This window comes from Halichoerus grypus, chromosome 2, assembly GCF_964656455.1.
Source record: "Halichoerus grypus chromosome 2, mHalGry1.hap1.1, whole genome shotgun sequence".
In the NCBI taxonomy this organism is placed as follows: Eukaryota; Metazoa; Chordata; class Mammalia; order Carnivora; family Phocidae; genus Halichoerus; species Halichoerus grypus.
Genome location: NC_135713.1, coordinates 195113513 through 195140210, shown reverse-complemented (window position 1 = coordinate 195140210; position 26698 = coordinate 195113513). Strand labels below are relative to the sequence as shown.

The window sequence follows — 26698 nt, the reverse complement described above, 5'->3', positions numbered from 1 at the left end:
ATGAATGGATGAGAGGGAGTTAGTGTGGGGTTGGGTTGGGTGGACAGGAATGAGGGGACAGTTGGGTCCATTCGGTTTAGAATTAGGCCTCTTTAGACCTGGATAGGATCTGTGTCTGGCTATAGATTAGAGAGGAACAGCTAGAATTTCTAGCCAAGGGATGGATTTGTGTATATAGTTGGGTATTGGAGACAAGATGGCAACTCGTACCACCTTCCCAGTGACTTAGGGGCAAGGCCATCTGCTTAGTGGGAGAAAAGAGGGAGACACAATTGGAGGTCTGGATGAGAGACAAGGCCTGGAATCACACCAGTGGGGGATCTGGCCAGAAAATCAATGAGCTATTTCAGGAATTTCCTGGAAACAGCAGTATCCTAGGTCAGGTGTGCATGCTGTAGTCACCTCCTGACTGGGGTCTGGAGCAACCCCTACCCAGCCCTCTCCCCCCACACCCTCCCTAGCTGGGACGGAGATACCTGGTAATGGGAGTGACTTGCAGGCTGGGGGTGGGGGTGTCTCACAGGCAGTAAATAGCAGTGTTAATGATTCAGAGAGGGTGGTACAGATGGTGGTTTCATCTGAAGAACTAGGCCAGCCCCTCTCTTACCTTGCTCTCTTGCCCCATTAAAAAAAAAAAAGCCAGGCAGAGGAGGAAGGGGATCATCTTTTGTGAGAGGGTATGGGATTGTGTCCCTGTAAGGATAGGTGGGAACCTGGAGGAGGTATAGTTTGAATCCACAAGAGGGTGAAGCTTTTTGTTGCCACAGCACACGCAAGTGCTGATTATCTGCATCTCATTCTTAGTAGACTCGGCAGACTCTCCACCTATGACCAGAAGAAGTGAGGGATGTTTCCACAGCTGGGCTAAGTAAGACAAGGTCTAGAAGTATTCGTTAATGTGAGATGAACGGTTTCAGTATTATTAGAAAAATATTTTGGCTTCATTGCCTTGGCACATTAATCATTTTAAGTGTATTCTGGTTCCCTTTGCTTGACTTGAGCAATTGCCAAGAATTTCTCTGGGCAAAATGAAAATGTAGGAACTCTAAGTAGGTTCTGTTCCATGAACATTGAATCATAGAACCATAGACATATAGAATTTAGAGCTTTCTGGAAAACTTCTTGAAGACGAGGAGGGTCCCCTCAGTTTACAGTGAAAGGACCCAGCATCAGGGAAGTGAAGTGGGTGAGCTCCATCACTGTCACTTGAGGGTCTTGGTCCCCCTCGGAGCTCCTGGCCCTGCTGCCTCATGGCTTCACTCGGTATGAATTTTCAGTGGCTGATTCTACTACCAACTGAACAATTATCAAAATCTCACACTTGGGTAGAACTGTTGGGCTCCGTCATATCACTGGGCTGCCATCAGCTCAAGTCCTTCCCTGTCACATCCACAATGGTGGTTGAGTAGGTTGGGGGAAGGTTCCCTGACCGGGGCGGGGGGGTGGGGTGGCTATAGACAAATAGTCCTCTTCAGAGGGAACCACAGTGTGGCCAGTTGGCCATTTGGGACCGTGCCTCTACCAGGAACACAGTACCTCTTGACTTTGCAGGTCTTGAACATGGCCCTGGGTTTCTTGCCTCCTTTTTTCTCATGGCCTGTCCTTCACTTGGAATGTACTCTCAACCCTGAGTGAGAGAGCACACAAGTGGGAGGGACAGAGGGAGAGGATGAAGCTGACTCCCTGCTGAGCAGGGAGCCCGATGGGACTCAGTCCCAGGACCCTGGGATCATGACCTGAGCCGAAGGCAGACGCTTAACTGACTGAGGCACTCAGGCGCCCAGGGAAACAGTTTTGGAAGGTTTTTACAATGAGCTTGAAACTGTGTTTAAAAAAAAAAAAAAAAAAGAATGCAAATGTATAGATGCTATGTAACCCTATAATTTCATTTCTTTCTTTTTTTTTTTTTTTTAAAGATTTTATTTATTTATTTGACAGAGAGAGACATAGCGAGAGAGGGAACACAAGCAGGGGGAGTAGGAGAGGGAGAAGCAGGCTTCCCCGCGGTGCAGGGAGCCCGATGTGGGGCTCGATCCCAGGGCCCTGGGATCACGACCTGAGCCGAAGGCAGACGCTTAACGACTGAGCCACCCAGGCGCCCCTATAATTTCATTTCTAAAACCTCATTTACTGAGGAAATAATCAGAGGCAGTCAAAGGTTATGTACAGAATTGTAACACATTGTAGCAGTGTTTGTAATAGCAACAAATTCCAAGTAATATCCTGTGTTGAAAGGGTTATGATATGGGATATTCATTTTATGTAGCTATTTAAAATCATGTGTAAAAGAATCTCTGTTGACTTGAGGAAATACTTAAAAGCACAGTTAACATCTAGGGAATGCTTGCTTTGTACCAAAGAGCATGCTCAGTGTTTTACATAAATTGTTTTATTTAATCTGAAGTCTTTTGCCATTCCCATTTTACAGATGGAGAAACAGAGGCTTGGTTAGTGTAAATAATTTGCCCGAGGGTCAGACTCCTCCCAGGTTGGTGGAACTGAAGCCAAAGGCCTCCCTGATACCCATATGCTAGATCACTTCACTGTGTAATCTTGTGTATAAAAACAGATTGCATGCATACATATGGTGTGACTCATTTTGTAAAAATGAATCTTTCTGTGCCTTAGTTTACTCATGGGTAACTTATGGGGGATGGGCAAGTACAATTTTATATTCCAAAGATCGTGATTTTATTTTAAAGATGGACACGCATTTACATGTAATTTTTTTCCAGATTATGAAAATATTTGGAAATACCTAAAACGAGAAAATAAAAATTACTGATAAGCAAAAGTGACATTAGTGCTGCCGGTCCCCCTCTGTTTTTGCCTGATGTATGTGTGGAATGAACATCTTTTTTTTTAAGATTTAATTAATTTATTTATTGGAGAGCACACCCGGGTGCGTTGCAGGCTTGATCGCACAACCTTGAGATCATGACCTGAGCTGAAATCAAGAGTCAGATGCTTAACCGGCTGAGCCATCCAGGCGACCCTGGAATGAACATTATTGAGGAACCTACTGCAAAATTGGTTTCTGAGAAGTTCTTAACCAGTTATGTTCCAACCATTAGTGCAGTAGTGGGTTTGTCTCAATGTGCTGTTGACAGCATCCCGCATTATATTTTAATGATGGAATGATGGCATTTGATGACGAAAATTGTTTCACTAATTTGTTTCCCAGCTGATGTTTTTAGTGAGTTGAGCTTCTTTTGTTTGTTTGTGTACTGGCCATTCGAACTTTTGGGTGAATTGCCTGTTTATGTATCTGTTGATGGATGTATTGGGAATTACCTGTTGATGATACCTTCTAAACTTGATCATTTAAGACCTTAAGAAAGACTATCAGAAAGTCCTTATAAGGGGAAGTTTCACTGTCAGGTGGAATGCATTTTTCTTACAGGGATGAATTAGTGGTGTATAGTTAAAACCTGATTTCTTAACTACTTGGGATTGATTTGGCTTTAAAATTTAAGGAATGAGGGGCACTTGGGTAGCTCATTTGGTTAAGCATCTGCCTTTGGCTTAGGTTATGATCCTGGGGTCCTGAGATGAAGCCCCTCAGCGGGCTCCCTGCTCAGTGGGGAGTCTGCTTCTCCCTCTGCCTCTACCCCTCCCCCTGCTCCTGCTCTCTCTTGCTCTCACATGCTCTCTCTCAAATAAATAAAATCTTTAAAAAATAATAATAAAATAATAAAAATAAAATTTAAAGAATGATTGGTGAAAGGTACACGGCATTTCTTTGTATTACTTTTGCAACTTACTGCAAGCCTCTAATATTTCATAATAAAGTTTTAAAAAGTTCAAGTTATGGTAAAACTCAGGCTCCTTCCTGTTAGTACTTGTAGCTGGCCATGATCATTCTGACAGGTAGAGCCAGAGGGAGGTGGGAGGGAGCAACGTTCGACAACAGATCCAAAGCCAAACAAGGGCAAGGAGCACTGCCTTTTTTGTTTTTTCAACTTGGAAATTATTTCAAAATTTAAAATGGTTGCAAAAATAAAAACTGAAAAAGGAGCACTATGTACTCTTTCCCAGATTTGCTTGTTGTTAACATTTGACCCCATGAACATCAGCTGTTGAAACATGTTTATGTGGTGACCATAGCCACCAACAACTCTTGTCTCACCCTCCTTCCAGATTTCCAGCACCAGTCTCCTGGGTTCCAGGCATTCACTCACCTGAGCAAAAACATCTACACCCAGTTTTCAAATTTCTGGAGAACCTACAGGGGTTCTGTTTCCTAAGATTTAAATATAAATCCAAACGCTTAGCCTTTTAAGGCTTTGAACAGTTGATTCCCTGCCCCTCAACTCAGATATTAACCTTCCTCCCCTGCCCCCCAGCGCAGCCCCTCAGCTGTAGCTAACCCAGCTGTTTAGCCACCCTCTTGTTCTGACTTGTTCCCACCTCAGGTGCCTTGCCGTGCGCTGATGTTTCATATCTGCAATATTCTTTTCATGTCCGTAGGCCTTGTGCGGTTGTGCTGGAGGTGGGACTGGTTTTGAAGGGGTTACTATGAACTGAACTTGGATTTTATTATTGGGACCAGCTAGCAGTCTATAAAGCAAAATTCTAACTGTGTAGATGCATTTGAACACCTTTTTCCTCCACGGATACGGCCCTCTTCCCAGGTGGGCCTTCTTTGTGGCAGGAAGAAGGTCCATGCATTGGCCGAAGAGGGTGGACGTGGGTTGGAAGAGACTTTTTGGGGTGTGGGTCTTGGAACCTAATAACTAATGGGAAAGGCATTCTGAGTTTCTGATAGTCGAGGTGCCTTGGGAGCCGTTGTCCGTGCTGGAAGTACTTTCCTCTTTCTTTTCTTTTTTTAAATGAAACTAAGGCCAGAGCTAGTTCATTATCTGTAATGTCAATATTGATTTTTGTTGGCGAGGCGGAGTATTAACAGATTAGAATGGCTGCTGGCAATTCTCAGCCGCTTCATTGAATTTAAATGAATCAAGAGGGGCGCCTGGGTGGCTCAGTTGGTTAAACCACTGCCTTCAGCTCAGGTCATGATTCCAGAGTCCTGGGATCGAGCCCCGCATCGGGGTCCCTGCTCATGCAGGAAGCCTGCTTCTTCTCCCTCTGCCTGCCGCTCCCCCTGCTTGTGCTCTTTCTCTCTTTCTCTCTCTCTTGCTATCTCTCTCTCTCTGTGTCAAATAAATAAATAAAATCTTTAAAAAAAAAAATGAATCAAGAGACAGCTACTCGAAGGCACTTGAAATTTTTAGGCTCAGTCAGACCTTCCTATTATGGCCGGTTTGACCAGATTCAGCTGTTTCCTCTGCAGCCTTAAGGCCTCTTCCTTATTTTTTATAAAACCAAATCCTATTAAAAAATGCACAGATAAGAGGTATTAAACCATTCTCTGCCACACAGTGCAGCTTGCCTCTTTTCCCCTGCTAAGAGAAGTTTTTGAATTAAAACTATTGACTGACACAACCCATGGTAGCAGGTGGTACTCACACATCATACGTCCAAGTGCAAGTTTGTTCAGAGGCAGCAAATATCCAACAGGCGGAATTTTACAAAGACAAAGCATTTTAATAATGATCTTGAAGGATTAGTGATGCTTCTGAGAAATGAGGCATATTCCAGACAGGCTTGCCTCCTAAGATCTGCTATATTACTGTGTGCTCTTTATCTGGAGACTAGTTCAGTTTTCAGTCAAAATTGTTCTCTTCCCTCCTTGCTTCCGTCCTCTTCTTTTTCCCTCCTCCGGTGCTTCCTCTAATCTAGTATGTGATTTAGAAATTAATAGTAATGATGGTGGTAATAATGGCCACATCACTGTTGTTTTTTTTAAAGATTTATTTATTATTTTAGAAAGAGTGTGTGTGTGTGTGTGTGTGTGAGCAGGGGGAGAGGCACAGGAAGAGGGAGAAAGAGAGAGAATCCCAAGCAGACTCCCCGCCGAGCATGGAGCCCAATGGGGCTCAATCTCAGGACCCTGAGATCATGACCTGAGCTGAAATACAGAGTTGGACGCTCAACTGACTGAGCCACCCAGGCTCCCCTCACTATTTGTTTTAATGTGGGAGGACCAAGTGGATGAATTGCTGATAAGTGAGTGACCTGGAAGGAACTCTTTTCTCTTTTTTATGGCTCTGTAGGACACCAGGATTGAATTGTTTCAAAGACAGCTGGAGGTAGAAGGACAATTTTTATTAGAAAATTAGTTCCCCCCCCGAAAAAAAAATCACCAGAATTCAGGGAGGTTATTATATGAGTTAATAAATGCCAACATTGAGTCTTGAAATAGCTTTTCATTTTTCATTATGTAGTCTGATTTATTGTTGATTGGTTTTTCATGGCTAATTAATGATGATAACCTTTTTGAGTGACTAGAAATAAAATAAATTTCATGGATGTTTCATATTCTAACCTTGACTGTACTAAGTTTGAGAGCCTCATGGACTTCATGATAGGGAGGGCAGTTGGCTCCTGGCTTCCTGTTTAAGGTCTTTGTTTTTTATGAGTTCAGGTTAGATGGGAGCTGAGGCATTGATTTATTCCTTGTTTTTAGACTGGATAGAATAAAATCCAGCATAAATGCTAGGGAGAGAAGCCCTTCTTTGAGGCTTTCTCAGTCTTATTTATTTATTTTATTTATTTAGAGAGCGAGCACAAGCCTGTGCCTGAGGAGGGGGAGGGGCAGAGAGAGAGAGAGAATCTTCAACAGGCTCCACACTCATTGCGGAGCCTGATTTGGGGCTCAATCTCACAACCCTGAGATCATGACCTGAGCTAAAATCAAGAGTCACACACTTAATGGACTGAGCCACCCAGGCGCCCTTTATTTATTTATAGAGAGAGGAGGCTTTCTCAGTCTTAATGAGAGCAATGGCCATCTCTACAAGGCATAGGAACTTTAATGGAGAATTGCAGTCAGGATCTTAGGAAAGACCCATCAGCAGAACAGTTTGAAATGTCCTTTTTCCCTGAAACCTACCTGACCAAGGCTAAGGTTCGGGGAGCACTGGGCTCTAAATAGCTTTTTTTTTTTTGACCTCCAAGAAGTATGAGAGCATAAATACAATTACATTTGTTACCTTAGAATGTAACCACATGGCAAAGGCTGAAGCACAATGAGAGCTTTTTGAGTAGAATTGTTTTCATTGGCATGATAAGTAGCTCAAAGTATTTTATTATTTCATTGTTAAGTTTTGAATGAATATTTTTTAAAATATTTTTTAGTTTGAATTTATGGTAAAATATGCATAGCATAATATTTACCACCTTCACTGTTTTTGGGTGTACAATCCAGTAGTGTTAATTAAGTATATCCACATTGTTATGCAACCAATCCCCAGAACTTTTTCATCATATAAAACTGAAAATGTGGACCCACTAAACAACTCCCCATTCCCCCCCTTTCCCAACCCTCAGTAACTGCCATTCTGTGTTCTTTTTATTTGAATTTGACTACTTGAGATACCTCAGGTAAGTGGAATCATTCGGTATTTGTCTTTTTATGACTGGCGTACTTGGCTTAGTGTAATGTCCTCAAAGTTCTCAAATCTAAGAGGGCCCGTTTGTCTCTTGTTCACTCGTTGCTGAGTAGATGTAGCCCTTTGGAGTTCCAGCTCATTGTGGAAGGGCCTTCAGTTAGTGCTCTACCTCGGCCAGCCCTGAACTTGGATTTCTGCTCAGGAGATCATTAAAATTAAAGTTCTGGTTTGCCAGAATCACTCAATATCTTGAGGGCTAAAGTGGCTTCTCTAGAGCTCTTCTCTGGGTTCCTGTTTGCCTTAGCCTCAGCCTGGTTATTCCTTTCCCAGTTGTAAAGCTTGAGTGCTTTCCAGAAGATTTTTTTTTCTTTTTAATATCGAATTCAGTGTTAGTTATTTTCAGCAGAATGTTGGGCCTGATAATAGAACTCACCTTCCCAGACGCCTCTGCTACCCCCATCCGTTCTGGGGCTGGACGTGATTAATCTTTAACCCCATTTGGCTCGTGACCAAATCAGACTTTTGCTTAAACGCACACCTCTGGCAGGAAATCCTCTGTGGCAACATGAGCTATAGGCCCTCCCCCCGCAGGACTCAGGAGCCAGTGTCAAAGCCCAGGGTCCTGTGATCTGCTGGTGGCTTTGGAAGAAAGAGACCTGTTGGGAAGGAAATTTCCTTCTCTGGCCTTTCAGTTCCTGAGGGCTTGATAAGGTGGTCTCCTTGTTTGGAGCCCCGTTATAATTGAGTTGGAGTAGAGGGCAGGAGCTAGTTACTTTTTTAGGATGCTAGATTGTCAGGAGGATGATGAGATGACTCTTAATTTCTCCACACAGCTGGTCACAGGCTGGTGGCTGAGAACTGAGCTTTTAGTCCCTGGGAGAGCTGTCCGTGAGGGAGCACAGGGGGTGGGTACCAGGTCCAGGACAAAGCAGTCATAAAGCACGTGTGTGACATGCTGGAGGAGGCAGCCTGTGTGGTGAAAAAGGCATCAGGACATCAGTGTCAAAAGCCCATGTCTAACTGTCCCTCCCTTCCCCCTTCTCGGTCAGTGCCGTGGCCTTGGACAAACCATGTTATCTTCCTGGGGGAGGGTCAGTTTTGCTGGCCCCAGCAGCCAGCCATGGGAGGACAGAGAGGAGGGAGCTTGCAGTAGTCCCTGGGAGGAGGCAGTGACCCACTTGATGGGTTGTCTAGAACCCAAACCATTGACTCTGGTTCCACCACATTCAATTATCTAGCAATTTTGGTCCTAGAAGCAGCTTTTCTTCAATCTAATCCCCTCATTTTGCAGATGGGCAAACAGGGCCCTGAGATTTTCTTCTATTTAACAGTAGTAGTGCTGCTGTGGCCTCACAGGGCAGGTTTTATCAATGTTTTATCATATTTTATCAGGTAAAATAGATAAAACACAAACATAAAAATAAGCCTACAAAAAACCCCAATCTGGTGAAGTAGAGCAAGGCTTCGGTCAGTGCGGATGCGGGGGAGTTTATGCTGGATCTCTGCGGCTACTCCCTGAGCCCTGGAGAAAGACACTGGATGGTAAGCCAGACTGCCTGCCCTTAGCTGGCTCCCTGGCACCCAGCTCTCCGTGGGTCCAGCTTGGGCCCTACTGGCTGACGTAGGCCTTGAGACAGTCTGATCGGAGAGGAGCAGAGGCCCCTTCAACTGGCAAGTCAGGGGGCCTGACTGTGTGGAGGAGGATTGGGCAAGGAGGCCCCAGTGGTGGTCCTTCCTGGGCAGGTGCTTGCTCGTTGTACCGCAGGCTCCTGGATACACTACTGTTTTCTCTTTTCTCCCTTTGGCTGCTGCCTGGACGGGACTTTGCCTGCGGATTCCCAGGCCATCCCACCCTCAACGATAGACAGGCCTCTCCACTCTTGCCTTGCTCCCCAGAGGACTGACTCAACGCTGTTCAGCGCCCAAATCGTGCTCTGTCTTACCCCTGTGCCCGCAGTCATTTTAACTTGTAGCCACCGCTACCCGTGAAACAGCCTCAGAACAGCAGAGCCTTACAGGTCATCCTTTATGTTATTAAAACAGTTTAAAGATTTTATTTATTTATTTGAGAGCATGCACGCGAGAGAGAACTAGCAGGAGGAGCAGATGGAGAGGGAGAAAGAATCTCAAGCAGACTCTGTACTGAGTGGGGAGCCCGACACAGGGCTTGATCTCACGACCCTGAGATCACGACCTGAGCCGAAGCATGGGACGCTTAACTGACTGAGCCACCCAGGTGCCCTGTTATTAAAGCAATTTAAATGAAGTTTATTTTTCAAGTATCAAACTTTTCTTTTTAAATTACCTCTATAATTTTCTTCTTAAATTACACTTATAAAACTAGGTGACAGTTAAATGAAAAACGTGTTGCACTTGGTATTTTTCTTCTTACTAAGCTTACAAACCTGTTGGTTTAAAGATAACCGGGAGGGATTGTCCTGGACCTGAGGCTGTGTGTCTTTTTAACTTGCCCTCAGCTCCTGGATTTAAATTGCTTTGTCTGCCCATAAAGATCATTCCCTTTTCCTGAATCTGTTGGGGATAGGAGAGCCTGAGGGTCACGGTGAGCATGGGCAAAACTCTGTTGGAAAGTTTCTGTGAACATAACTTAAGTATTGATGCTAAAAATGTGCAGTTACAGATGTGTCACGTTGTGACTGTGCTCGAGTGGTCGTTCGTGTCATCATTGGGGTATTTTCTGTTCTAGTGACGCAGGATCACTGCCACCCACGCCCCCACCAAAGGTTTACTTTTTCTCTTGTTGGTAGTATCAGGTGCCAGCGTTTTGCACATGAATATTTGACAGAAGACTCAAATATAGGAGTTCTTCAAACTAAAGAAACAAGCAAGCAACGTAACATTGATCATGTCTCGTAGATTACTTGTATAAGTGTATTATGTTGGGTTGTATACAATCATCTATAAACGTGTAGGATTTTAGATTTGGAAAGAACTCGTGATCCTCCATTTTACAGATGAAGATTCTGAGAACCAGAGAAGTTTTGGCTTGTTCAAGGTCCCACAGAGTCAGCTGGAAAAAGAGCAAGTGCCAGGAGCTCTATTTGCCTGCCAGCATGTATATACCAGCAGCTCCCAAGGCTGCGCTTGCACTCCCCAGGATGCCGCTCCTGTACTTCTGGTCTCCCCCTGCTCCCCAGCACGCACCCACCCTCCTGGAGGTAAAGGCCCATTTGGCAGGACACATCATGCCCATGCTCATCTTACACCTTTTCGCTTCTTTCCCATCATGCCCCTTCTGCCACAACCTGCCCATCCATTTATTATTTAATTTAATTTAATTTTTTTTTTATTTGAAGTAGGCTCCATGCCTAGAGCCTGGGACCTGAACTCATGACCCTGAGATTAAGAGTCACATGCTCTATTGACCAAGCCAGCCAGGCGCCCCTTCCCCATCGGTTTAAGAGGCTGAGCAGGTATCCTCCTTCCCACACTGGTCTTAGCTTCCTCAGAACACCTGAAGTTCATTCCTCAAGTGTGTTTTAGCTCCTTTGATAGGGTTTCTTTCCAGATTATGGTGTTAATTTCCATTTTGTAGGGTCTGTCATGGTGTGTGGTATCCAGTAAATAGGCCTTTAGTGAATAGGGAGAGAGGTAATGTACTAGATACTGCAGGGTCGGCTTGGTGTCTTCTGTTTTGCTGCCCAGCTTTTCAGGTGTCTGTCTTCTCCCCAGCTGGCTGCTGAGTTCCAGAAGGGCAGAAAGCATAGCTTCCACGTCTCTCACCATAGCCCTTAACGGAGTTCTTGGTTGGTGATGGGTTACAGCATTGAGACTTAATTTTCCTGCCCTCTGAATCTTGGGTTCAGTTTAAAATATGTTTCCTTTATCCTGAAGCCCCAGAATATGACCATGTCTTCATGGCTACCTAAGTACTCTGCCATTTGGGGAATAAAGGAGCCAACAGGGTGATAGCAATTCATCTAGAGATTTCCCTTTCCGCCCTTGGAGACTTTGCTGCTCCTTCGCCGTGGCAAGATAGTATGAGTCCTGGTGGGAGAAGCAAGCCGAATATTTGTTAGGATTGCTGGGAAAATAGCACTGGAAGCAGTAATCATCCTGAGTTGGCTTTTTATAGCTGGCAAACAGTGGTGAAGTTTTTGTTCTAAGATCCTCAAAATCCCCAGGCTGCTGCATTCTATTCCGTTGGACTTCTGAGGTAATGCTGGTAACCTCTATTGTGCAGGTATTTCAAGTGTTGAAATATAGAATGGCTGGTAGAAACGAGCCAGTTAAGAGGGAGGAAACAATTACTCAGCTGTTGTGAAGTCAGACAGATCGTATGGCCTTTATAATACCGGTTTGTAGCTTGCTCATAAAAGAGAATGCCTAACTGGGATTTATCTGGTGAAAATTAAACCATCAAACCCGCTCAGGTGAGAAACAGTGGCCATCTGCCAAGTAAAAGCATAATCACCATTTGGAAGGGAGCTTCATCTGTGCTCCAGTGTGCACACGATAGCCTCTCCTGTGCGGAAACGGCTCTCTGACTTCCGGTTTCCTTGCTCTTTCCGCAGAGCCTGAGCCCTCGAGAAGCCGGCGATGACAAGTCTGAATGGTCGCCATGCCGAGAAAACCATTGACATGCCAAAACCATCAGCCCCCAGAGTGCACGTGCAGAGGTCCGTGTCCCGAGACACTATCGCCATTCACTTCTCGGCATCCGGGGAGGAGGAGGAGGAGGAAGAGGAGGAGTTCAGGGAGTACCTTGAGGAGGGGCTGGACGACCAAAGCATTGTAACAGCGCTCGAAGCCAAGGAAGACCTCTATCTCGAACCCCAGGGTGGCCATGACTCCTCTGGCCCTGCCGCCCAGCCCATCCTGGCAGATGGACTGTCCGTGTCCCCTGCCATTTTGCCCGTCTCCGAGAACACGGTAAAGCTGTTGGAGTCCCCTCCTCCGGCAGCGCGAGTATTAAGTACGGTGCCATTGGCTCTGTCCCCAGGGTCGTCTTCGTTAGGCCCCTTAGCTAGCTCTCCCAGTGTGTCATCCCTTTCTGAGCAGAAAACCGGTTCTTCCTCCCCGCTGTCCTCTCCTTCCAAGTCTCCTGTCCTCTCCTCCAGTGCCTCATCTTCTACCCTGTCCAGCACCAAGCCCTTCATGAGCCTTGTGAAGTCCCTGTCGACCGAGGTTGAGCCAAAAGAACCCCCCCACGCCTCGAGGCACAGGCACTTGATGAAGACATTAGTCAAGTCTCTGTCCACAGACACCTCGCGGCAGGAGGCAGACGCCGCGTCCTGTAAACCACCCGACTCCAAGCTCAACTTACACCTGTTCAAGCAGTTCACACAGCCACGCAGCACAGGTGGGGACTCCAAAACTGCACCTTCCTCCCCACTGACTTCTCCCTCCGATACGCGCTCCTTTTTCAAAGTGCCCGAGATGGAGGCTAAAATCGAAGACACTAAGCGACGCCTTTCAGAAGTCATATATGAGCCTTTTCAGCTCCTTAGTAAAATTATGGGAGAAGAAAGTGGCAGCCACAGGCCCAAAGCCTTATCTTCAAGTGCTTCAGAGCTCTCCAATCTGTCCAGCCTGAACGGTCACTTGGAAAGCAATAACAACTACAGCATCAAGGAGGAGGAGTGTGATTCCGAGGGGGACGGCTGTGGGAGTGACCCCAGGGCCGCAGATGAGCCCTCAAGAGAGGTGGAGCCGAGAAGCTCCCAGGTGAGCGGTCTGAAGGACTTAGGCCTGAAGACGAGCTCTCTGGTTCTTGAGAAGTGTTCCTTGTCTGCCTTAGTGAGCAAAGAAGATGAAGAGTTCTGCGAACTATACAGTGAGGACTTTGATTTGGAAGCAGAGGTAGAGAGTACAGTCGATAAGCTCCCGGATATCCCTCTCAAGCCCGAGGTGCTGGCGGATGATGGTCCAACTCTTGACAGTGAGGACGAGGCCCACTCGGCCGTGCAGCACCCCGAATTACCAGTGAAGACCCTGGGCTTCTTTATAATGTGTGTCTATGGGTACCTCATCCTCCCCCTCCCCCATTATGTGAGCGGACTCTTTCTGGGAGTCGGTCTTGGATTCATGACTGCGGTTTGCATGATTTGGTTTTTTACACCACCAAGTGCTCATAAATACCACAGATTACATAAAAACCTACAACACTGGAACACAAGATCTCTGGATATCAAAGAACCGGAAATACTGAAGGTAAGTCTGCAGCCGCTGGTGAGCGCACGCGCTGTCTCCCATACAGCCTGATTTTTAGATCCAACTTCATTTTTTTAGTTGATTGCCATGGGTTTTCACACAAGCAGTGTTTTTAAGCCTTTGAGATCTCTTCATTCTCCGGCCAAGCAAGAGACTTCTCTGGGAAACCTCATTCTAGTTCACGTTTTAGCAATTCACCAAGTTTTTCAAGGATCTCCATGGTGCTAGAGAGTAGCATTTACATCCAGTTCGTATTTCAGTCTCTCTCTAAACTTTCCAGGGATTTGCTACTTGCTGAGGATTTGTTATAGCTGAGTCTGCTAGGATTGCGTATTCTTGACACCCTGGAGGAGGGTTCAGCGCTCCTGGAATGCCAGCGAAGGAAAGGAGGAAGAGAAGGCAGATTGGTGTCATGGTTGGCCTTGTTGGCACTCCTCCTTCCTTTGTGCATCGTAAGATGCGGGCTGGAGAAAGAGACCTCACTTCCCAGTGTGCAACAGTCTCGGGATTTGGGCCCCCCCTGAGGGTGCTGGGATGATCTGTTAGGGTGCTAGAAGAAAATATTAGAACTTCCATTCACATTTATTTTTGTATATTTAAAAAGCTGCTGTGTTTTGTGTATGTCTCAAAATATACGAGATACAAACTTAACAGCTGTAGCTTAGTTTGTAAGTCATAGGCACATATACACGTTTTATATATATACATATGATTTTTTAATTGTGGTAAGATGCAGATAACATACAATTGACCATCTTAACCATTTTAAAGGTTACAGTTCAGTGGCATGAAGTACATTCACATTGTTGTGCCCTCATCACTACAGTCTGTCCCTTGTACCCCAGAAGCTCCGTACCTGCTGAACGGTCACTCCTCGTTTCTTCCCTCCCTCCAGACCCCAGCAACCATAGTTCCACTCGGTCTTTTTGATTTTGAATACTCCAAGTGTCATATAAGTGGAATCAGACAGTATTTGTCTTTTTGTGACTGGCTTATTTTACTTAGCATAGTCAGAATTAGTCAGAATTTCCTTTTCTTTTAAGGCCAAATAATAATTCCATTGTGTGTATATACTCCATTTTCCTTATCCATTCATCCAGCAGTGGACACTTGGGTGGCTTCCACGTTTTAGTTATGCTGAATAATGCTGCTATGAACATGGGTGTATAGATATCTCTTTCAGATCTTGTTTTCAGTTCTTTTGGGTATATACCCCAAAGTGGGCCTGTTGGATCCGATGGTAATTCTGTTTTTAATTTTTCGAGGAACTGCCGTACTGTTTTCCACTGTGGCTGTACCATTTCACCTTCCTGCTAGCAGAGCACAAGAGTTCTAATTTCTCCATATCCTTGCCAACACTTGTTTTCTGGGTTTGTTGTTTTGGTTTGGTTTTAGGGTTTTTTTTGGTAGTTCAAAGCTGGTTTCATTTCTCTTTTAATAGGGTTTTTCTCCCCTCTGTTTAAATAAGAGTGCTTAAAAAAGTGGCAGCATCTCTTTCTATTGCAAAAAAATAGAAACAAAAACAAAAAAGCAAAACAAGGGAAGAACGCTCTAAGGGTCCAAAATACTATTTGTTTTCTAGTTTCATAAACTTTTTATCTTATTAGAAAGAAATACATGGACAATGTTTTTTTGGTTTTGCTTGTTTTTTTTTAAAGATTTTATTTATTTATTTGACAGAGAGAGAGACATAGTGAGAGAGGGAACATAAGCAGGGGGAGTGGGAGAGGGAGAAGCAGGCTTCCTGCCTAGCAGAGAGCCCGATGCCTGGCTCAATCCCAGGACCCTGAGATCATGACCTGAGCTGAAGGCAGACGCTCAACGACTGAGCCACCCAGGCAGACAATTTTTAAAAAACACAGGAAACCCAAAGAAAAAAATTATTTTTTTTATCATACTAGTGGGAAGGGATTAACGATTTTGTTATATATCTTGGTTTTGTTCTTTTTTTAAATTTCTGCGAGTATATATACACCACACGTGTGCATGCTCACTCTTTTTGTTTTGACTTAATGAATCATGTATTTGATTTTTTTTTTTCTTTCTTTCCCATGGCAGTATGTTAGTTATGGGACTTTCTTTTTTAAGAGAAGCTGGTGCTGAGTCTTGAGGATATGACACACTTAAGCTTAGTATTAATATATGAAGTGGAGTAAGAGTGACTCATTATGGTTGCTATGCTTTTTATAGGGTGGTGCTGTGACTGCCTGAGTTACATGCGCTGTAAGTCAGTTAGTATAACTTTAGCAAAGAAAAATGGTACTTCTATGTTACTCCGATGCCTAACAATCGTGACATTCAGTTTTTTTTTAATTTTTTTTTTTAAGATTTTATTTATTTGACAGAGAGCACAAGCAGGGGGAGCAGTAGAGGGAGAGGGAGAAGCAGGCTCCCCGCTGAGCAAGGAGCCCGATGCAGGACTCGATCCCAGGACTCTGGGATCATGACCTGAGCCGAAGGCAGCTGCTTAACCAGCTGAGCCACCCAGGCGCCCTGTGACATTCAGTTTAAACTGGTTCGAGCACTTGACTTGTTTAGGGTGGCTTCATTACTGTTCAGGAAAAGTTGTATCTTAGCCTGGAGTCTTCTGTTTAGTGTACTGGGCTGTTTTTAGAAACCTGGCTAAAGGGGCGCCTGGGTGGCTCAGTCATTAAGCGCCTGCCTTCGGCTCAGGTCATGATCCCAGGTTCCTGGGATTGAGCCCCACATTGGGCTCCCTGCTCAGCGGGAAGCCTGCTTCTCTCTCTCCCACTCCCCCTGCTTGTGTTCCCTCTCTTGCTGTGTCTCTCTCTGTCAAATAAAATCTTAAAAAAAAAAAAAAAGAAACCTGGCTAAATACTTTCTTTATTTTATAAAAGGAACACTACTACAGATTAGAAGGGTAGGTTGTATATTGTAAGCCAAAAATTTCAAATGCAAATGTTCTTTGGGCTTAATTAATTTTACTGAGTTGGAGATCATACTCTGGAGAACCGTTTAAAAAATATGACACTTTAAACATTTAGCAGTGTTGACATTAAATTTAGGACTCAAATGTTGTGATAAGAAAAGGAAAGCATAGGGTGCCTGGGTGGCTCAGTTGGTTAAGCGACTGCCTTCGGCTCAGGTCATGATCCTGGAGTCCCTGGATCGAGTCCCGCATCGGGCTCCCTGCTCGGTAGGGAGTCTGCTTCTCCCTCTGACCCTCCTCCCTCTCATGCTCTCTGTCTCTCATTCTCTCTCTCTCAAATAAATAAATAAAATCTTAAAAAAAAAAAAAAAAAAAAAGAAAAGGAAAGCATAATGGAGTCTATCTTTAAGCATCTATTTTGTGTTACATTTTCTCATTGGACATTGGCTTTACTTTCTGTAAGAGTAGGATAACACTAGCTATTGTAACAAATTACAAGTTTGTTTCTTGCCTGTGGAACAGTCCTGTTTGGGTATTCCTGGTGGGTGGGTGGCCATGCCCACGTGTTGATGCAGGGGCCCAAGTTCCTTCTGTCTGTGGCTCAGCAAACTTTCTTAAAAGGCCAGATAGTAAATATTTTATGCTTGTGGGTCATATAGTTTCTGTTGCAATCACAACTCTTTATTGTAGCAGGAAAGCAGCCACAGACAATGTGTAAATAAATGGGTGTGGCCCATTTATAGAAACAGGCCTCGGGCTCAATTTCTTGACCCCTGCCTAGGGTATTAGAGTTTTTTGCATCCAGCTGGCAGAAGGAGAGTGAGAAAGCAAAAGAAGGCCTGCCTTCTGATAATGCCTGGACCTGGAAGTGACACGCATCACTTCTGCTCACATTCCATTGTGAGCTAGTCACATGGGTCCTCCAAAATGTCAGGTGTCCTAGGGAATCTGGGACTTGGCTGGGCAACTTCTTCCCAGCAACAGCTATACACTGTAGAAAGGGGTGCCCAAAGTCTGAGGCACAGCTCGCCTTCTCTGCCTCACTTTCATAGTACTTATAAGAGCCCTAGTTATATGTATATTTATCGCCTATCTCCTCCAGTCCACCATAGGCTTCATGAATGCACAGGCCATGTCCATCGTGTTCATCGTTGTGTCCTCAGCACGTGGCACATAATGGGCACATGATAAGTACTTATTGGATGAATAGGTGGGTAGATGGATGGATGATGAATGAGTGAATGAATGAATGAGGCTTTATCGGGAAATGTAGGTGGTGAGGCAGTATTGACCCTGTCATCTCCTAATGAAGTTGCTTTTTAAAAGAAATCCCTGATACTTAAGGAAAAAATTTAGTTGGGTTGAGAGGGGTGGTCTTTTGAGAAGACAAAAAGTAATTACCAAAAAGTACAGATTATGGAGAGGTTTTTCTTTTCCCACTGCAGTGGAAAAGCCAAGATGGTCCATCTTTGACAGGATTCGGAACTTGATTACTACTTAGAAATCTCTGGCAGCAAGTCTGCTCTTCTCTTACCTGCACTCCTACAGCGCTGGCCTCCTGAATTCAAAGGGAGAAAAGACTGCTGGCATCTGCCAAGTAGAGCATTAGAGAAATGGGGATAGTGGCAAGTTCTAGATTTCTGCTCTCTAGATTTATGGCTTTAAGAGTGATGCAGGAGATGGGCCTTGGTTTCTTTATAAAACAGATCTGTGAACCTGTTCCTAGGGTCGGAAAAGCCCCTTTTTGAAAATAGGCTTGATTTAGGGAATTAGCTGTTTTGAATTATTTTCTGTGGAGGATGTAATGGTGCAGTTCTTGAGGGCAGGCATGGAAACTTTAAAAAAAAAATTCACAGACCTGGGTTATAAAACCTGCCTGTGATAAAGATCTCTAGTATAGAGGCCCAGCATTGACAGTGATCCTACGTACCTCGTGCCCTCAGTAGACTCTCTCTGGGAGCCCCATGAACCAGACAGGCAGGAGGGTTAGTACTCCAGGACTATTTTAGGAGACTGTGTGTCTTTAAACTTCGGAGCCATGTAAGTTCTCAGTGATGGGTCCAGGACTGAGAGTCTGAGTCCTAAATTGGCTCCATAAACAATTCAGAAAGCATTGCAGTTTTTCTTCAGTGAGACTTCACATGAAGATGAAAGGGAGGAGAAAAGTAAAGCTCTTTTGTACTTTATCCAGGTGATTTTACTGTTCCATCCACACTGTGGACATTTGTATTTAAAAATGACCCCGTTACAGGGGCACCTGGGTGGCTCAGTAGGTTAAGTGCCTGCCTTTGGCTCAGGTCATGATCCCGGGGTCCTGGGATCAAGCCTCGGGTCGGGCTTCCTGCTCAGCGGGGCGTCTGCTTCTCCCTCTCCTTCTGACCTCCCTGCCCGTGCTCTCGCTCACTTTCTCTGTCTCTCTCAAATGAATAAACAAAGTATTTAAAAAACAAAATGACACTTCTGCAGGGGTGAGTATATGGGTTGGAGAGTCACAAAGACTGTTAGCAGCCAAGTACTAGCTGTTCTCAAAAACTGATATGTGGCTGATTAGGCCTCATGACCCTCCACCATCTCTCACTCGACCCTGCCAGTCAGCAGCTCTCTCGTCTGGGACGGAAGCAGTCAAAACCTCTGGAAGGCCAAAGAGTTGTCACCAAGTCCACAGAACAGCTCTTAGAACCTCCTCCAAAGCCTGCTCGTTCTTAATGTTTGGGAATTCATACATTATGATTTCATACATTCATGCTGCTGATGAGAAGCAGCAAATAGGAGAAGGGTGGCTACACAGACACCAAGTGACAAGTCGAACTCGTGAGAGCCCGGGGAGAGATCAAAATGCTAGGAGACACTAATTTGACTGAAAGCTTGGCAGTCTGGGTATGTTAGCCCAAGGCAGAGCGTCATGTGTGCTGCAGAGTCCCAAGGCTTCATTTGAGCAACAACCCCTGTGTGGTAACCTGGGGGTTTTATTTTGGGTGACTAGCTAGATACCCTAGCTGGGGACCCTGGGAAAGAGTGGGTTTGGGCATCAGGAGAATTGCATTTGGGATGTTTGTTTTTGCTGAGCATTCTTAACAAGTTGGATGCTTCTTCTCTAAGAATGTACTTGTCACAGGAAGCCTGGGTGGCTCAGTCGGTTAAGCGTCTGCCTTCGGCTCAGGTCATGATCCCGGGGTCCTGGGATTGAGCCCCGCATCGGGCTCCCTGCTCCGCGGGAAGCTTGCCTCCCCCTCTGCCTGCCACTCCCCCTGCTTGTGCACTCGCTCTCTCTGACAAATAAATAAATAAAATCTTAAAAAAGAATGTACTTGTCACTTGACTAGGAGTGTACTTCATTCAGTGCCATTCCTGTACACTGATGTTTCCACATGTCTGTAATGATAAGCTTCCTGAAGATTTCATAAGGTTCTTAGATGTATGTTTGAGTGTATGACTCATGCAGTTTTAAATTATATTCATGGGTAAATTCTTTATCTCAGACTTACAAACCACCCCGTAGAACACAACAGTAGAATGTTGGTTTCCGGAGTGATGATCTCTCTTTTTTTTTTTTTTTAATTTTTTCTAAAATTATTTTAATGCAAACGTAAAAAAAGTCTGTCTCTTTTTAAAAGATATGGCCCATGGGTACCTGGGTGGCTCAGTCGGTTAAGCATCTGCCTTTGGCTCAGGTCATGATCCCAGGACCCTGGGCTTGAGCCCCGCATCAGGCTCCTTTCTCGGTGGGGAGACTGCTTTTCCTTCTCCCTCTGCCATTCCCTCCCCTCCACCCCGCTTGTGCTCTCTGGCTCTCTGTATCTCTCCGTTAAATAAATAAATAAAATCTTAAAAAAAAAAAAAGATATGGCCCAAGAAGGTCAACTAAAATTATGTTTCCACCACTGCAAGACTAATAGAAATGAATTTTAGAGAACCTTTTTTCCTTAGGTTATATCACATTTAGATTTTTAGTAAGAGGGATGGATTTTTTATTTATTTTTATTTTTTTAAAGATTTTTATTTATTTATTTGACGGACAGCGAGAGGCAACACAAGCAGGGGGAGTGGGAGAGGGTGAAGCAGTCTTCCCGCCGAGCAGGGAGCCCGATACGGGACTCGATCCCAGGACCCTAGGATCATGACCTGAGCCGAAGGCAGACACTTAACGACTGAGCCACCCAGGCGCCCCAGGGATAGATTTTTTAAATCATTGCAGTCCCTAAATACAGGCTTTGGTTTTGACATGTAAAAATGATTTTGTGAGGAAAACATAAATTTTGAGAAGAAATTCAAACTTGTAAATTTAATCTCAATTTCATGCAATTCTTTCTTTTAAGAAATTAGAGTGTGCAAATCTTAAGGAGAGAACAGCCCCATTACAGCCAAAAGAGACTTGGGTTGCTTTTTTGTTGGTGTCTTATAACCCCCAATACAATAAGAAATAAAACATTTCTTTCTACATTATACTGAACTGAAAATATACTGCTCCCATAATGGGTCACTTGAGTTTTTATGGATGGCTTTTATAAATATGGCTATTTCCTAGTGTCCTTTGTTGCTTGAGAAATACCAGGTGAGATGTTTCAGTGTTCAGTTTATTGTAGAAAATGTCTAGTATATACAAGAGAATAGTATAATGAAACCCCATGTACCCAAGGCCCAGCCTCAGCTTCAATAATTATCAACATTTTGCCAATCTTACTTTTCCTACTATTTGCCAGTACATTCTAAAACTGTTCTTTGGTCACCTGAATTGGGTAGATGCTGCCCTGAAGGATGGAAAAGCTGAGATAAAGGCCATTTTGCTGTGGCTTTAGCTGTGACCCCACTGCTTCTAGTGGTGTGGACATGAAGGTGACCTTGGAGCAGTCAGTTGGAGGATGTGGACGGTATTGAGGCTGGTGCTCCTCTCCCCAGTGGACTTTTTTTCCTTCTTGATGGTTTCTTTGAGTAGCGTTTATTTTGAATGTTGACTGTTGGCTTAAGGCTGTCATTCATAGTATGAAGTCTGTATGTCTGTAGGTTTTTTTGTCTTTTCTGGGTAAAATCAAATTTGTATCTAAAGTTCTGTAAATTTAAGTAGACTGTTCCTGCCATAGTCTCTAAGTCCATGATCTGTGAGATCATGTTTTAACTGATGATCCAGTTCTAAACCATTAATCCATCAAAAAGGGTCGAAACCTGCAAAGAGAAAAATCTTGCTTATGCTTTAGTTTGGGGGACAAAAGAAAAGTCCCCAAGCTTTTTTATGGGCTTCAGAGAGGATTTTCAGCAGGAGGGGCCTCGGGCCCTGGCTCTGTCCTTATGTTTAGGATTTGTTCCTTCCCTGATAGGCTAGATGAAGGAATGATGCCCGGGAGCTGAGTGACAGGCAGCCTCAAATGCCAGCACAGCCATGTGACAGCACGATGTCAGCCCCACAACACTGAAGACAGATAGAGAAAGCCCCATCGCTTCCTCAGGCCAGAGGGCTGGCGCATTGCACTGGTCAGCACAGCGTCAAGCTGACCGAGAGAGAGCATTGGTCTTGACCTCCTGGCTGGCACCGTAACTGAAAGTGAACACAGTAGTAGTTCTTCCAGACTTTATTATTTTGCAAAAGGTTAATTGCAGCTTTTAATCTTTCCAAGTATTAAATGAGTCCCTTTATAGATTGTGGTTTATACTTTCAGCCAGACATGGCTTCTAAGTCCAGTGGAGAATTGAAGAGAAACCCCTGACCTTTTACAGACAGGATCACAGGACCAGTCTGTGGGCCAGGCAGCTGCAGGCCAGCTGACTGTGGTCATTGTCCCCCGGTGCATGCACTGTCTCCATTTTAACAGCTCCAGCCTCTGAAAGAAACAAGGCTTGTCTGAGCTGCTTTAGTGTGGGTTGAGAGCATCTCTGAGTTTTTAGTTGAGCTGTTGAAATGGAATGAGTTGCTAACTATATACTATATCTCTTTATCCCCACTCCTATGTCCCATAACAAAATAAAATTGGAGAAACATCTTACTTGGTAAGAAATGGAGGGTTAAGAACTGTAGAACAGCTGAGCAGTGGACAGCTGGGCACTATATGGGAAACTGTGGGGGGAAGGCCTTGAAGTTGCTGCATGCTCTCAAGATCTGATATTTGACTGCTTAGGTCTGGAAATTCCGTTTGCAGCTGAATCCAAGGGGTTGGTCAAGCTGCGGGAAAAAGTTGGCTGATTGATGGTATCAAAAGGCAATGGGGTTTGCATTGGGAGATCACTTTCTGCAAGGGTAGCCTGTGTGGTTTGGGGTCAATAGGGTGCATTAGGGGACAGAAGCAGGAGAATCATGCCTGGTGGTTACCTCTTGGCCCGAGCCTCCCAATGGCCATCAGCATCCTGGATGCCTGACTGATGCAGGTCAAGTAGCAGCCCCTGTGAGTCTCTCAAGGTTTCCTATCAAAGCTTGTAATGTTCTGGAAGGAGCCCTGCATGGGAGTCAAGAAAGCTGAGCACCAGTCACAACACCTACCTCTCTCTGTTACAGAGAAGTGGCTAATTCAGTTTCTGTCCTGAAAAGCTTGAACATCTTTTACTCCTAAGATTCTTCCTGAGGTTACTTATTCTCTTGTTCTGTGCTATTTTGTGCAATTATAACTTGGTTTTCTTCTTGGGAACAGTGACCAAGCCTTCTACTTCAAAGTAACCTCTGCCAGTCTCTGCACTTAATAGAATCTCAGCTCCTTCTGTGCTTCTCTCTGCTTATGCAGGTAGAGCAATATTTACAGGCCGTGAAGGGCACACCAACTTGTCCTGCTCACTTGTGCTTTACATACAGATTTCATGTAATCCTCATGGGTGCCATCTGAATTAGGCTACATTCATGTATTCAGTCAGTGAACATTTGTTACAACTCTGATTGTCTTGTGTTTGTACTCAAGTAGACCAGGCAGTTAACAGATACAGTGATAGGAGGAAGGTAATAGAGAACAGAGCCTAGGTGATCAGAGAGGCTCCCAGGGAGAAGTGTCATCTTTGCCATGACGTGGGGGATGACTAGCCAGACCGAAGGTGGGCCATGCCATGGAGGGGAGGTAGGAGCCTGGGCCTCGAAGTCAGGTAGACTTGGCTTAAGTCCTGGATTTGCCACTCTCTGGGCCACTTTTTTTTTTTTTTAAACCCCTCTTTAGGCAAATCACTTAACCTCTCTCACTGTTTTGCTCACTTAGAAAATTTTGGGTAATTGGCAGAAGTAGCTAATGCACCTGAAGTGCCTGGATCATAATATGAGCTCAGATGTCAGCTATTATTACAAATATTAATGTCTTAAAAATCTTATGGGTAAGATTTATTCCTTTTACTATATATGCAAATTGTACCTCAGTAAAGTACTGTTAGCATGGAGAAATTCATCACGGCTGGAGCAGAGGGTAAGGTGGGGAGCGGGGAGGCATGAAGCTGGGAAATAAGCCGTGTTAGACCTTCTCACTGGCAAGAAGACCAAGGGTCTAAGGATAAGCATCATCCAACTTGGCAGTTAGCAAGTGGCGAAGCCAGGATTGGAACTCAGGTGTGTCAGACTCAGCAGTTCTGCTGATGTTTGGGGGGGGGGGGTTGCAGTGTTTTGACCAGCAGTCTGTCATGTATGGTTAAGGGTCGGGCCTCACTAAAGCCAACAAATGATTGTCCACAATAGACATGCAGTTGCAATCCTGATTCGTGGGTTGTATCTATTTGTTGGCAGCCATGGGCTTTAGCCTCTGGGAGCTCCTGAACACAAAGAAAATGGTTGAGTAGGAAGCAGGCAATGTGAAGATAAAAGGGAGGAGAAGCCACAGGGCCCTTTGTGTTGGAATGCAGCCACTGGTGATTCTGAGAGGAGCATGGGGAGGAGGAGGCTCAAGCCAGCCTTGAACCAGAATAAGGGAGCTTGGAGCCCCCTGGACCTTTCCTGAGGAAAGGCATCTCCTAGATTCTCTTCCTAGGCCTACCCCTGCCTCTCACCAGTGTCCTCTCGCGGGGCAGGTGTGGCGTTTTGTTCCCGAACTGTGTAGGACTTGAAACTTTCTTTTCTCCTCCACATGCCTCTAAAGCAGGTTGTTCTAGTATTTCTGCAGTTTGGCAAGTGGTAGAGGGTAACCTGCTTGTTATCTGCCAGAGCAGTCAGCAAAGGAAGACCACATATCATCTTGGAACTGTGGCCACGTTGCGGGGGGTCACAGGCTGCAGCCCAGCAAAAACTCCAGAGGGCTGGCTCTCTGGCTTGGGTAGGAGCTCAGGCTGCTGGGTCGAGAGCAAATCCCTGAATCACTGGAAGTGGTTGCTCTTGTTAACCAGATACAGGGAGTTTACCAGGAATAGTAACCGGCCAGCAGTTTGTTAGACTAGTACAGAGCGATGGCTCTTCACCAGGTGATCCTGTAAACAGATGAGCTGAAGCAGTCAGTGCTTGTGTCCTAACACGTGTGCCTGTGTGTCCTGTCTTCTTTTCTATAAAAAAACAGAGGGATAAGCTAAAAGCTTAATGTGAGTTTGTTTGCAAATTGAGCATCTTTTAATGACCTTATAGAACTGTAAGAGTTTTCAAAAACTTTAGCCTTTTATTTAGATTACTTTATTCTTACTCTTTAGTTTTTAAGATTGTATGTTAGCTTTTTTTTTTAAGTATATATATTTTTTAGTAATCTCTACACCCAACATGGGGCTTGAACTCACGACCCTGAGATCAAGAGTTGCATGCTCTTCTGACTAAGCCAGCCAGGCACCCAACCTGTTAGCTTTTTAAAGTGGTTTTGAATTTCTAAGATTGAATGTTGCATCTGGAGATTACTTAGATTATCTTCTCTCATGTAATTTGGTAAAGCACCTAGTAAAACACAGCATAAAACTGCATGTGTTGGAAGTATCAGCAAGAAGGGCGCCTGGCTGGCTCAGTTGGTAGACCGTATGACTGTTGATCTCGGGGTCAAGAGTTCGAGCCCCATGTTGGGCATAGAGATTACTTACTATAAAATAAAATTTAGAATCCTGGAAGTGTCAGCAAGAGAAGAGAGGAGGATTTTGATCATTCTGCTTGAGCCAGGTGTCTAGGTTCGAAAAGCCAGAACCTACGAATTGGATGTGTGCTAATACAGTAGCCACTGGCCACATAGGGCCGTTGAGCCCTTGAAATGCAGCTAGTTCAAACTGAGATGTGCTCTAAGTGTGAAATATGTGCTGGATTTTGAGGAATTAGTACAAAACAAGGAATGTAAAATATAATTAATAATTGTTAATGTTATATGTTGAAATGATAATATTTGGATATACAGTTGACCACTGAACAATGTGGGGGTTAGGGGCACTGACCCCCTATGCAGTTGAAAATCCCTGTATAACTTTTGACGCCCCCCAAAACTTAACTACTAATAGCCTGTTTTTGACCAGGAAGCCTTACCAATCACAGTCGATTAACACATATTTGGACAATATATGTATTGTATACCATTTCTTAAAGTAAAATAAGCTAAAGAAAATATTAAGAAAATCATAAGGAAGAGGAAGTACATTTATAGTAGTATACTGTATTAATTGAAAAAAAATCTGCGTTTAAGTGAACCTGCACAATTCAAACCCATGTTGTTCAAGGGTCGACTGTATTGAATTAAATAAAATACATTGTTAAAATTAATTTCACCTGCTTTTTTCTTTTTTTATTATGGCTACTAGACAATTTAAAATTATGTATTTTCATGATGCATATTTATGGTTCATATTATATTTCCATTGGACAGTGCATCCTTGGACAATTCTGCATTTTCTGACTTACTAGGAAAGGCAAAACGAAAGCAATTGGAGAGAAACAACCTTTTATTCCCAAATGCCTCTTATTCATTAATCAGTTAACCTGTGCAGTCTCAGGAGTTTCAAAAGGGGAAAATCTTTACAGCTCACATTACTCTATTTCTCAGAGACTGTCCTGTTATTTGAGAATAACTTCATAATATGCTTATCTTTTTTTTCTTTCAGCCTTTCTAGTCTGGTGATGATGACAACTATAACGCAGGGTATTTTGTCCAAAATTCCAGTATCATGTTAATTCTATTGACTTTTTTACATGTCCGCTATAATTTTACATAGCTAGAAACAAATGAAAAATCTTTTATATGGAGATACTATTGTAGAAATGTTTGACTTATATCAAATTATGATTATCATAACTCAAGAATCAGTAATAAAAGGTTTAACATCTCAGCTAAGATGTAAT

The 26698-nt window shown here is 44.2% G+C and overlaps 1 protein-coding gene across 4 annotated transcripts in view; it reads left to right on the top strand.

The window, feature by feature from the left end:
- Positions 1–26698, top strand: part of TEX2 (testis expressed 2) — a 99272-nt gene that overhangs the window by 28684 nt on the left and 43890 nt on the right. For 3 of the 4 annotated variants that reach the window (XM_036116243.2, XM_036116242.2, XM_036116244.2), the window contains exon 2: positions 11990–13628. In XM_036116243.2, the coding sequence (XP_035972136.1) occupies positions 12015–13628 (1614 nt within the window). In that variant the 5' untranslated portion in view covers positions 11990–12014. Of the gene's footprint in view, positions 1–10458; positions 10634–11989; positions 13629–26698 lie in introns of those variants that run through there. The other variant, XM_078065926.1, reaches the window with a different exon arrangement.